The 13219-nt window shown below is 44.6% G+C and overlaps 1 protein-coding gene across 1 annotated transcript in view; it reads left to right on the top strand.

Annotated features, from left to right (window-relative positions):
* The window catches only part of LOC142700035 (equilibrative nucleoside transporter 1-like), a 34780-nt gene extending 21962 nt beyond the window's left edge, over positions 1-12818 (top strand). The window contains exon 11 of the mRNA XM_075848089.1: positions 12615-12818. Within this exon, the coding sequence (XP_075704204.1) occupies positions 12615-12818 (204 nt within the window). The remainder of the gene's footprint in view (positions 1-12614) is intronic.
* Positions 12819-13219: the final 401 nt, after the last annotated feature.

Genomic DNA, 13219 nt, shown 5'->3' with positions numbered 1-13219 from the left:
GTCAGGAGGTAGAGGAGCAATGTTCTGCAGATCTGTAGAGGTCAGTGGTGTAATAATCTGCAGGATATATCACTATGTATCTGTCAGGAGGTGGAGGAGCAATGCTCTGCAGATCTGTAGAGAGGTCTGGGGTGTAATAATCTGCAGGATATATCACTATGTATCTGTCAGGAGGTAGAGGAGCAATGTTCTGCAGATCTGTAGAGAGGTCAGTGGTGTAATAATCTGCAGGATATATCACTATGTATCTGTCAGGAGGTAGAGGAGCAATGTTCTGCAGATCTGTAGAGAGGTCAGTGGTGTAATAATCTGCAGGATATATCACTATGTATCTGTCAGGAGGTGGAGGAGCGATGTTCTGCAGATCTGTAGAGGTCAGTGGTGTAATAATATGCAGGATATATCACTATGTATCTGTCAGGGGGTAGAGGAGCAATGTTCTGCAGATCTGTAGAGGTCAGTGGTGTAATAATCTGCAGGATATATCACTATGTATCTGTCAGGAGGTGGAGGAGCAATGTTCTGCAGATCTGTAGAGAGGTCAGTGGTGTAATAATCTGCAGGATATATCACTATGTATCTGTCAGGAGGTAGAGGAGCAATGTTCTGCAGATCTGTAGAGAGGTCAGTGGTGTAATAATCTGCAGGATATATCACTATGTATCTGTCAGGAGGTAGAGGAGCGATGTTCTGCAGATCTGTAGAGAGGTCAGTGGTGTAATAATCTGCAGGATATATCACTATGTATCTGTCAGGAGGTAGAGGAGCAATGTTCTGCAGATCTGTAGAGAGGACAGTGGTGTAATAATCTGCAGGATATATCACTATGTATCTGTCATGAGGTAGAGGAGCAATGCTCTGCAGATCTGTAGAGAGGTCAGTGGTGTAATAATCTGCAGGATATATCACTATGTATCTGTCAGGAGGTAGAGGAGCAATGTTCTGCAGATCTGTAGAGAGGTCAGTGGTGTAATAATCTGCAGGATATATCACTATGTATCTGTCAGGAGGTAGAGGAGCAATGTTCTGCAGATCTGTAGAGAGGACAGTGGTGTAATAATCTGCAGGATATATCACTATGTATCTGTCAGGAGGTAGAGGGGCGATGTTCTGCAGATCTGTAGAGAGGTCAGTGGTGTAATAATCTGCAGGATATATCACTATGTATCTGTCAGGAGGTAGAGGAGCAATGTTCTGCAGATCTGTAGAGAGGTCAGTGGTGTAATAATCTGCAGGATATATCACTATGTATCTGTCAGGAGGTAGAGGGGCGATGTTCTGCAGATCTGTAGAGAGGTCAGTGGTGTAATAATCTGCTGGATATATCACTATGTATCTGTCAGGAGGTAGAGGAGCAATGTTCTGCAGATCTGTAGAGGTCAATGGTGTAATAATCTGCAGGATATATCACTATGTATCTGTCAGGAGGTAGAGGAGCGATGTTCTGCAGATCTGTAGAGAGGTCAGTGGTGTAATAATCTGCAGGATATATCACTATGGATCTGTCAGGAGGTAGAGGAGCGATGTTCTGCAGATCTGTAGAGAGGTCAGTGGTGTAATAATCTGCAGGATATATCACTATGTATCTGTCAGGAGGTGGAGGAGCGATGTTCTGCAGATCTGTAGAGAGGTCAGTGGTGTAATAATCTGCAGGATATATCACTATGTATCTGTCAGGAGGTAGAGGAGCAATGTTATGCAGATCTGTAGAGAGGTCAGTGGTGTAATAATCTGCAGGATATATCACTATGTATCTGTCAGGAGGAGGAGCAATGTTCTGCAGATCTGTAGAGAGGTCAGTGGTGTAATAATCTGCAGGATATATCACTATGTATCTGTCAGGAGGAGGAGCAATGTTCTGCAGATCTGTAGAGAGGTCAGTGGTGTAATAATCTGCAGGATATATCACTATGTATCTGTCAGGAGGTGGAGGAGCAATGTTCTGCAGATCTGTAGAGAGGTCAGTGGTGTAATAATCTGCAGGGTATATCACTATGTATCTGTCAGGAGGTAGAGGAGCAATGTTCTGCAGATCTGTAGAGAGGTCAGTGGTGTAATAATCTGCAGGATATATCACTATGTATCTGTCAGGAGGTAGAGGAGCAATGTTCTGCAGATCTGTAGAGAGGACAGTGGTGTAATAATCTGCAGGATATATCACTATGTATCTGTCAGGAGGTAGAGGAGCGATGTTCTGCAGATCTGTAGAGAGGTCAGTGGTGTAATAATCTGCAGGATATATAACTATGTATCTGTCAGGAGGTAGAGGAGCGATGTTCTGCAGATCTGTAGAGAAGTCAGTGGTGTAATAATCTGCAGGATATCACTATGTATCAGGAGGTAGAGGAGCAATGTTCTGCAGATCTGTAGAGGTCAGTGGTGTAATAATCTGCAGGATATATCACTATGTATCTGTCAGGAGGTAGAGGAGCAATGTTCTGCAGATCTGTAGAGAGGTCAGTGGTGTAATAATCTGCAGGATATATCACTATGTATCTGTCAGGAGGTAGAGGAGCAATGTTCTGCAGATCTGTAGAGAGGTCAGTGGTGTAATAATCTGCAGGATATATCACTATGTATCTGTCAGGAGGTAGAGGAGCGATGTTCTGCAGATCTGTAGAGAGGTCAGTGGTGTAATAATCTGCAGGATATATCACTATGTATCTGTCAGGAGGTGGAGGAGCAATGTTCTGCAGATCTCTAGAGAGGTCAGTGGTGTAATAATCTGCAGGATATATCACTATGTATCAGGAGGTAGAGGAGCGATGATCTGTAGAGGGGTCAGTGGTGTAATAATCTGCAGGATATATCACTTATGTATCTGTCAGGAGGTAGAGGAGCGATGTTCTGCAGATCTGTAGAGAGGTCAGTGGTGTAATAATCTGCAGGATATATCACTATGTATCTGTCAGGAGGAGGAGCAATGTTCTGCAGATCTGTAGAGAGGTCAGTGGTGTAATAATCTGCAGGATATATCACTATGTATCTGTCAGGAGGTGGAGGAGCAATGTTCTGCAGATCTGTAGAGAGGTCAGTGGTGTAATAATCTGCAGGGTATATCACTATGTATCTGTCAGGAGGTAGAGGAGCAATGTTCTGCAGATCTGTAGAGAGGTCAGTGGTGTAATAATCTGCAGGATATATCACTATGTATCTGTCAGGAGGTAGAGGAGCAATGTTCTGCAGATCTGTAGAGAGGACAGTGGTGTAATAATCTGCAGGATATATCACTATGTATCTGTCAGGAGGTAGAGGAGCAATGTTCTGCAGATCTGTAGAGGTCAGTGGTGTAATAATCTGCAGGATATATCACTATGTATCTGTCAGGAGGTAGAGGGGCAATGTTCTGCAGATCTGTAGAGAGGTCAGTGGTGTAATAATCTGCAGGATATATCACTATGTATGTCAGGAGGTAGAGGAGCAATGTTCTGCAGATCTGTAGAGAGGTCAGTGGTGTAATAATCTGCAGGATATATCACTATGTATCTGTCAGGAGGTAGAGGAGCAATGTTCTGCAGATCTGTAGAGAGGTCAGTGGTGTAATAATCTGCAGGATATATCACTATGTATCTGTCAGGAGGTGGAGGAGCAATGTTCTGCAGATCTGTAGAGAGGTCAGTGGTGTAATAATCTGCAGGATATATCACTATGTATCTGTCAGGAGGAGGAGCAATGTTCTGCAGATCTGTAGAGAGGTCAGTGGTGTAATAATCTGCAGGATATATCACTATGTATCTGTCAGGAGGAGGAGCAATGTTCTGCAGATCTGTAGAGAGGTCAGTGGTGTAATAATCTGCAGGATATATCACTATGTATCTGTCAGGAGGTGGAGGAGCAATGTTCTGCAGATCTGTAGAGAGGTCAGTGGTGTAATAATCTGCAGGGTATATCACTATGTATCTGTCAGGAGGTAGAGGAGCAATGTTCTGCAGATCTGTAGAGAGGTCAGTGGTGTAATAATCTGCAGGATATATCACTATGTATCTGTCAGGAGGTAGAGGAGCAATGTTCTGCAGATCTGTAGAGAGGACAGTGGTGTAATAATCTGCAGGATATATCACTATGTATCTGTCAGGAGGTAGAGGAGCAATGTTCTGCAGATCTGTAGAGGTCAGTGGTGTAATAATCTGCAGGATATATCACTATGTATCTGTCAGGAGGTAGAGGAGCAATGCTCTGCAGATCTGTAGAGAGGTCAGTGGTGTAATAATCTGCAGGATATATCACTATGTATCTGTCAGGAGGTAGAGGAGCAATGTTCTGCAGATCTGTAGAGAGGTCAGTGGTGTAATAATCTGCAGGATATATCACTATGTATCTGTCAGGAGGTAGAGGAGCAATGTTCTGCAGATCTCTAGAGGTCAGTGGTGTAATAATCTGCAGGATATATCACTATGTGTCTGTCAGGTGGTAGAGGAGCGATGTTCTGCAGATCTGTAGGGAGGTCAGTGGTGTAATAATCTGCAGAATGTATCTAGCAGGAGGTAGAGGAGCAATGTTCTGCAGATCTGTAGAGAGGTCAGTGGTGTAATAATCTGCAGGATATATCACTATGTATCTGTCAGGAGGTGGAGGAGCAATGTTCTGCAGATCTGTAGAGAGGTCAGTGGTGTAATAATCTGCAGGATATATCACTATGTATCTGTCAGGAGGTAGAGGAGCAATGTTCTGCAGATCTATAGAGAGGTCAGTGGTGTAATAATCTGCAGGATAGATCACTATGTATCTGTCAGGAGGTAGAGGAGCAATGTTCTGCAGATCTGTAGAGGTCAGTGGTGTAATAATCTGCAGGATATATCACTATGTATCTGTCAGGAGGTGGAGGAGCAATGTTCTGCAGATCACTAGAGAGGTCAGTGGTGTAATAATCTGCAGGATATATCACTATGTATCTGTCCGGAGGTAGAGGTGCAATGTTCTGCAGATCTGTAGAGAGGTCAGTGGTGTAATAATCTGCAGGATATATCACTATGTATCTGTCAGGAGGTAGAGGAGCAATGTTCTGCAGATCTGTAGAGAGGTCAGAGGTGTAATAATCTGCAGGGTATATCACTATGTATCTGTCAGGAGGTAGAGGAGCAATGTTCTGCAGATCTGTAGAGAGGTCAGTGGTGTAATAATCTGCAGGATATATCACTATGTATCTGTCAGGAGGTAGAGGAGCAATGTTCTGCAGATCTGTAGAGAGGTCAGTGGTGTAATAATCTGCAGAATATATCACTATGTATCTGTCAGGAGGTAGAGGAGCAATGTTCTGCAGATCTGTAGAGAGGTCAGTGGTGTAATAATCTGCAGGATATATCACTATGTATCTGTCAGGAGGTAGAGGAGCAATGTTCTGCAGATCTGTAGAGAGGTCAGGGGTGTAATAATCTGCAGGATATATCACTATGTATCTGTCAGGAGGTAGAGGAGCGATGTTCTGCAGATCTGTAGAGAGGTCAGTGGTGTAATAATCTGCAGGATATATCACTATGTATCTGTCGGGGTAGAGGAGCAATGTTCTGCAGATCTGTAGAGAGGTCTGTGGTGTAATAATCTGCAGGATATATCACTATGTATCTGTCAGGAGGTAGAGGAGCAATGTTCTGCAGATCTGTAGAGAGGTCAGTGGTGTAATAATCTGCAGGATATATCACTATGTATCTGTCAGGAGGTAGAGGAGCAATGTTCTGCAGATCTGTGGAGAGGTCAGTGGTGTAATAATCTGCAGGATATATCAGTATGTATCTGTCAGGAGGTAGAGGAGCAATGTTCTGCAGATCTGTAGAGGGGTCAGTGGTGTAATAATCTGCAGGATATATCACTATGTACCTGTCAGGAGGTAGAGGAGCAATGTTCTGCAGATCTGTAGAGAGGTCAGTGGTGTAATAATCTGCAGAATATATCACTATGTATCTGTCAGGAGGTAGAGGAGCAATGTTCTGCAGATCTGTAGAGGTCAGTGGTGTAATAATCTGCAGGATATATCACTATGTATCTGTCAGGAGGTGGAGGAGCGATGTTCTGCAGATCTGTAGAGGTCAGTGGTGTAATAATCTGCAGGATATATCACTATGTATCTGTCAGGAGGTAGAGGAGCAATGTTCTGCAGATCTGTAGAGGGGTCAGTGGTGTAATAATCTGCAGGATATATCACTATGTATCTGTCAGGGGGTAGAGGAGCAATGTTCTGCAGATCTGTAGAGGTCAGTGGTGTAATAATCTGCAGGATATATCACTATGTATCTGTCAGGAGGTGGAGGAGCAATGTTCTGCAGATCTGTAGAGAGGTCAGTGGTGTAATAATCTGCAGGATATATCACTATGTATCTGTCAGGAGGTAGAGGAGCAATGTTCTGCAGATCTGTAGAGAGGTCAGTGGTGTAATAATCTGCAGGATATATCACTATGTATCTGTCAGGAGGTAGAGGAGCGATGTTCTGCAGATCTGTAGAGAGGTCAGTGGTGTAATAATCTGCAGGATATATCACTATGTATCTGTCAGGAGGTAGAGGGGCGATGTTCTGCAGATCTGTAGAGAGGTCAGTGGTGTAATAATCTGCAGGATATATCACTATGTATCTGTCAGGAGGTAGAGGAGCAATGTTCTGCAGATCTGTAGAGAGGTCAGTGGTGTAATAATCTGCAGGATATATCACTATGTATCTGTCAGGAGGTAGAGGGGCGATGTTCTGCAGATCTGTAGAGAGGTCAGTGGTGTAATAATCTGCAGGATATATCACTATGTATCTGTCAGGAGGTAGAGGAGCAATGTTCTGCAGATCTGTAGAGGTCAATGGTGTAATAATCTGCAGGATATATCACTATGTATCTGTCAGGAGGTAGAGGAGCGATGTTCTGCAGATCTGTAGAGAGGTCAGTGGTGTAATAATCTGCAGGATATATCACTATGGATCTGTCAGGAGGTAGAGGAGCGATGTTCTGCAGATCTGTAGAGAGGTCAGTGGTGTAATAATCTGCAGGATATATCACTATGTATCTGTCAGGAGGTGGAGGAGCGATGTTCTGCAGATCTGTAGAGAGGTCAGTGGTGTAATAATCTGCAGGATATATCACTATGTATCTGTCAGGAGGTAGAGGAGCAATGTTATGCAGATCTGTAGAGAGGTCAGTGGTGTAATAATCTGCAGGATATATCACTATGTATCTGTCAGGAGGAGGAGCAATGTTCTGCAGATCTGTAGAGAGGTCAGTGGTGTAATAATCTGCAGGATATATCACTATGTATCTGTCAGGAGGAGGAGCAATGTTCTGCAGATCTGTAGAGAGGTCAGTGGTGTAATAATCTGCAGGATATATCACTATGTATCTGTCAGGAGGTGGAGGAGCAATGTTCTGCAGATCTGTAGAGAGGTCAGTGGTGTAATAATCTGCAGGGTATATCACTATGTATCTGTCAGGAGGTAGAGGAGCAATGTTCTGCAGATCTGTAGAGAGGTCAGTGGTGTAATAATCTGCAGGATATATCACTATGTATCTGTCAGGAGGTAGAGGAGCAATGTTCTGCAGATCTGTAGAGAGGACAGTGGTGTAATAATCTGCAGGATATATCACTATGTATCTGTCAGGAGGTAGAGGAGCGATGTTCTGCAGATCTGTAGAGAGGTCAGTGGTGTAATAATCTGCAGGATATATAACTATGTATCTGTCAGGAGGTAGAGGAGCGATGTTCTGCAGATCTGTAGAGAAGTCAGTGGTGTAATAATCTGCAGGATATCACTATGTATCAGGAGGTAGAGGAGCAATGTTCTGCAGATCTGTAGAGGTCAGTGGTGTAATAATCTGCAGGATATATCACTATGTATCTGTCAGGAGGTAGAGGAGCAATGTTCTGCAGATCTGTAGAGAGGTCAGTGGTGTAATAATCTGCAGGATATATCACTATGTATCTGTCAGGAGGTAGAGGAGCAATGTTCTGCAGATCTGTAGAGAGGTCAGTGGTGTAATAATCTGCAGGATATATCACTATGTATCTGTCAGGAGGTAGAGGAGCGATGTTCTGCAGATCTGTAGAGAGGTCAGTGGTGTAATAATCTGCAGGATATATCACTATGTATCTGTCAGGAGGTGGAGGAGCAATGTTCTGCAGATCTCTAGAGAGGTCAGTGGTGTAATAATCTGCAGGATATATCACTATGTATCAGGAGGTAGAGGAGCGATGATCTGTAGAGGGGTCAGTGGTGTAATAATCTGCAGGATATATCACTTATGTATCTGTCAGGAGGTAGAGGAGCGATGTTCTGCAGATCTGTAGAGAGGTCAGTGGTGTAATAATCTGCAGGATATATCACTATGTATCTGTCAGGAGGTGGAGGAGCAATGTTCTGCAGATCTGTAGAGAGGTCAGTGGTGTAATAATCTGCAGGATATATCACTATGTATCTGTCAGGAGGTAGAGGAGCAATGTTCTGCAGATCTGTAGAGAGGTCAGTGGTGTAATAATCTGCAGGATATATCACTATGTATCTGTCAGGAGGTAGAGGAGCGATGTTCTGCAGATCTGTAGAGGGGTCAGTGGTGTAATAATCTGCAGGATATATCACTATGTATCAGGAGGTAGAGGAGCGATGTTCTGCAGATCTGTAGAGAGGTCAGGGGTGTAATAATCTGCAGGATATATCACTATGTACCTGTCAGGAGGTAGAGGAGCAATGTTCTGCAGATCTGTAGAGAGGTCAGTGGTGTAATAATCTGCAGGATATATCACTATGTATCTGTCATGAGGTAGAGGAGCAATGCTCTGCAGATCTGTAGAGAGGTCAGTGGTGTAATAATCTGCAGGATATATCACTATGTATCTGTCAGGAGGTAGAGGAGCAATGTTCTGCAGATCTGTAGAGAGGTCAGTGGTGTAATAATCTGCAGGATATATCACTATGTAGCTGTCAGGAGGTAGAGGAGCAATGTTCTGCAGATCTGTAGAGAGGTCAGTGGTGTAATAATCTGCAGGATATATCACTATGTAGCTGTCAGGAGGTAGAGGAGCAATGTTCTGCAGATCTGTAGAGAGGTCAGTGGTGTAATAATCTGCAGGATATATCACTATGTATCTGTCAGGAGGTGGAGGAGCGATGTTCTGCAGATCTGTAGAGAGGTCAGTGGTGTAATAATCTGCAGGATATATCACTATGTATCTGTCAGGAGGTAGAGGAGCAATGTTCTGCAGATCTGTAGAGAGGTCAGTGGTGTAATAATCTGCAGGATATATCACTATGTATCTGTCAGGAGGTAGAGGAGCAATGTTCTGCAGATCTGTAGGGAGGTCAGTGGTGTAATAATCTGCAGGATATATAACTATGTATCTGTCAGGAGGTAGAGGAGCGATGTTCTGCAGATCTGTAGAGAGGTCAGTGGTGTAATAATCTGCAGGATATATCACTATGTATCTGTCAGGAGGTAGAGGAGCAATGTTCTGCAGATCTGTAGAGCGCTCAGTGGTGTAATAATCTGCAGGATATATCACTATGTATCTGTCAGGAGGTAGAGGAGCAATGTTCTGCAGATCTGTAGAGAGGTCAGAGGTGTAATAATCTGCAGGATATATCACTATGTATGTCAGGAGGTAGAGGAGCGATGTTCTGCAGATCTGTAGAGAGGTCAGTGGTGTAATAATCTGCAGGATATATCACTATGTATCTGTCATGAGGTAGAGGAGCAATGCTCTGCAGATCTGTAGAGAGGTCAGTGGTGTAATAATCTGCAGGATATATCACTATGTATCTGTCAGGAGGTAGAGGAGCAATGTTCTGCAGATCTGTAGAGAGGTCAGTGGTGTAATAATCTGCAGGATATATCACTATGTATCTGTCAGGAGGTAGAGGAGCAATGTTCTGCAGATCTCTAGAGGTCAGTGGTGTAATAATCTGCAGGATATATCACTATGTGTCTGTCAGGTGGTAGAGGAGCGATGTTCTGCAGATCTGTAGGGAGGTCAGTGGTGTAATAATCTGCAGAATGTATCTAGCAGGAGGTAGAGGAGCAATGTTCTGCAGATCTGTAGAGAGGTCAGTGGTGTAATAATCTGCAGGATATATCACTATGTATCTGTCAGGAGGTGGAGGAGCAATGTTCTGCAGATCTCTAGAGAGGTCAGTGGTGTAATAGTCTGCAGGATATATCACTATGTATCTGTCAGGAGGTAGAGGAGCAATGTTCTGCAGATCTGCAGAGAGGTCAGTGGTGTAATAATCTGCAGGATATCACTATGTATCAGGAGGTAGAGGAGCAATGTTCTGCAGATCTGCAGAGAGGTCAGTGGTGTAATAATCTGCAGGATATCACTATGTATCAGGAGGTAGAGGAGCAATGTTCTGCAGATCTGTAGAGAGGTCAGTGGTGTAATAATCTGCAGGATATATCACTATGTATCTGTCAGGAGGTAGAGGAGCAATGTTCTGCAGATCTGTAGAGAGGTCAGTGGTGTAATAATCTGCAGGATATATCACTATGTATCTGTCAGGAGGTAGAGGAGCAATGTTCTGCAGATCTGTAGAGAGGTCAGTGGTGTAATAATCTGCAGGATATATCACTATGTATCTGTCAGGAGGTAGAGGAGCAATGTTCTGCAGATCTGTAGAGAGGTCAGTGGTGTAATAATCTGCAGGATATATCACTATGTATCTGTCAGGAGGTGGAGGAGCAATGTTCTGCAGATCTGTAGAGGGGTCAGTGGTGTAATAATCTGCAGGATATATCACTATGTATCTGTCAGGAGGTAGGGGAGCAATGTTCTGCAGATCTGTAGAGAGGTCAGTGGTGTAATAATCTGCAGGATATATCACTATGTTTCTGTCAGGAGGTAGAGGAGCAATGTTCTGCAGATCTGTAGAGAGGTCAGTGGTGTAATAATCTGCAGGATATATCACTATGTATCTGTCAGGAGGTAGAGGAGCAATGTTCTGCAGATCTGTAGAGAGGTCAGTGGTGTAATAATCTGCAGGGTATATCACTATGTATCTGTCAGGAGGTAGAGGAGCAATGTTCTGCAGATCTGTAGAGAGGTCAGTGGTGTAATAATCTGCAGGATATATCACTATGTATCTGTCAGGAGGTAGAGGAGCAATGTTCTGCAGATCTGTAGAGAGGGCAGTGGTGTAATGATCTGCAGGATATATCACTATGTGTCTGTCAGGAGGTGGAGGAGCGATGTTCTGCAGATCTGTAGAGGGGTCAGTGGTGTAATAATCTGCAGGATATATCACTATGGATCTGTCAGGAGGTAGAGGAGCAATGTTCTGCAGATCTGTAGAGAGGTCAGTGGTGTAATAATCTGCAGGATATATCACTATGTATCTGTCAGGAGGTAGAGGAGCAATGTTCTGCAGATCTGTAGAGAGGTCAGTGGTGTAATAATCTGCAGGGTATATCACTATGTATCTGTCAGGAGGTAGAGGAGCAATGTTCTGCAGATCTGTAGAGAGGTCAGTGGTGTAATAATCTGCAGGATATATCACTATGTATCTGTCAGGAGGTAGAGGAGCAATGTTCTGCAGATCTGTAGAGAGGGCAGTGGTGTAATGATCTGCAGGATATATCACTATGTGTCTGTCAGGAGGTGGAGGAGCGATGTTCTGCAGATCTGTAGAGGGGTCAGTGGTGTAATAATCTGCAGGATATATCACTATGGATCTGTCAGGAGGTAGAGGAGCAATGTTCTGCAGATCTGTAGAGAGGTCAGTGGTGTAATAATCTGCAGGATATATCACTATGTATCTGTCAGGAGGTAGAGGAGCGATGTTCTGCAGATCTGTAGGGAGGTCAGTGGTGTAATAATCTGCAGAATATATCACTATGTATCTGTCAGGAGGTAGAGGAGCAATGTTCTGCAGATCTGTAGAGAGGTCAGTGGTGTAATAATCTGCAGGATATATCACTATGTATCTGTCAGGAGGTGGAGGAGCAATGTTCTGCAGATCACTAGAGAGGTCAGTGGTGTAATAATCTGCAGGATATATCACTATGTATCTGTCCGGAGGTAGAGGTGCAATGTTCTGCAGATCTGTAGAGAGGTCAGTGGTGTAATAATCTGCAGGATATATCACTATGTATCTGTCAGGAGGTAGAGGAGCAATGTTCTGCAGATCTGTAGAGAGGTCAGAGGTGTAATAATCTGCAGGATATATCACTATGTATCTGTCAGGAGGTAGAGGAGCAATGTTCTGCAGATCTGTAGAGAGGTCAGTGGTGTAATAATCTGCAGGATATATCACTATGTATCTGTCAGGAGGTAGAGGAGCAATGTTCTGCAGATCTGTAGAGAGGTCAGTGGTGTAATAATCTGCAGGATATATCACTATGTATCTGTCAGGAGGTAGAGGAGCAATGTTCTGCAGATCTGTAGAGAGGTCAGTGGTGTAATAATCTGCAGGATATCACTATGTATCAGGAGGTAGAGGAGCGATGTTCTGCTGATGACTGATGATATTGTGGGTGCTGCTGCCCTCTAGTGGATAAGACTATGTTCTGTATGGGAGGCTGCTGCCCTCTGCTGGTGAATGTGTGAAGTTTCCATGTTCTGGTAGGTTCAGGTTACTGGGGTTCACATATATGATGAGTGGTTTACACTTGGATGTAATTGTAACGTCACCTCTGCTGTGTTGTGTCTTCTGCAGCCTGGGAAGGACAGTAAACTTCTGCCCATCCTGGTGGCAGCTCGTCTGGTGTTCCTGCCGCTCTTCATGCTGTGTAATGTGATGCCACGCAACTACCTGCCCGTCTACCTGGCGCATGACGCCTGGTACATCTGTATCATGGTGCTGTTCGCCCTCTCTAACGGCTACCTGGCCAGTCTCTGTATGTGCTTCGGGCCTAAGTGAGTACCTGTCCCCCTCCCCCACATTCTCATCATCTGGGGCCGCTCCACTGTCAGGTTCTCCCCGGTCGTCTCATGGAATGCGGAGGATACAGGGGGGGAGGTCAGTGCGATGGTGGGGGATGGAGGGTCTCGCGGTGGGGGGGGTGGAGGGTCTCGCGGTGGGGGGATCGGGTCTCTCCATGATTAGGAGAGGGTGGTTGGGGGAGGGGGTCACTTTCGCTCCTAGTGTAAGGGCGTGTGATCAGTGGGGGGGGGGGGGATGGAGGGTCTCGCGGTGGGGGGATCGGGTCTCTCCATGATTAGGAGAGGGTGGTTGGGGGAGGGGGTCACTTTCGCTCCTAGTGTAAGGGCGTGTGATCAGTGGGGGGGGGGGGGGATGGAGGGTCTCGCGGTGGGGGGATC

Source organism: Rhinoderma darwinii, unplaced genomic scaffold (genome assembly GCF_050947455.1).
Source record: "Rhinoderma darwinii isolate aRhiDar2 unplaced genomic scaffold, aRhiDar2.hap1 Scaffold_1775, whole genome shotgun sequence".
NCBI lineage: Eukaryota > Metazoa > Chordata > Amphibia > Anura > Rhinodermatidae > Rhinoderma > Rhinoderma darwinii.
Note: the sequence above shows the minus strand (reverse complement) of the source record. Positions and strands in the feature narration are given on the sequence as shown.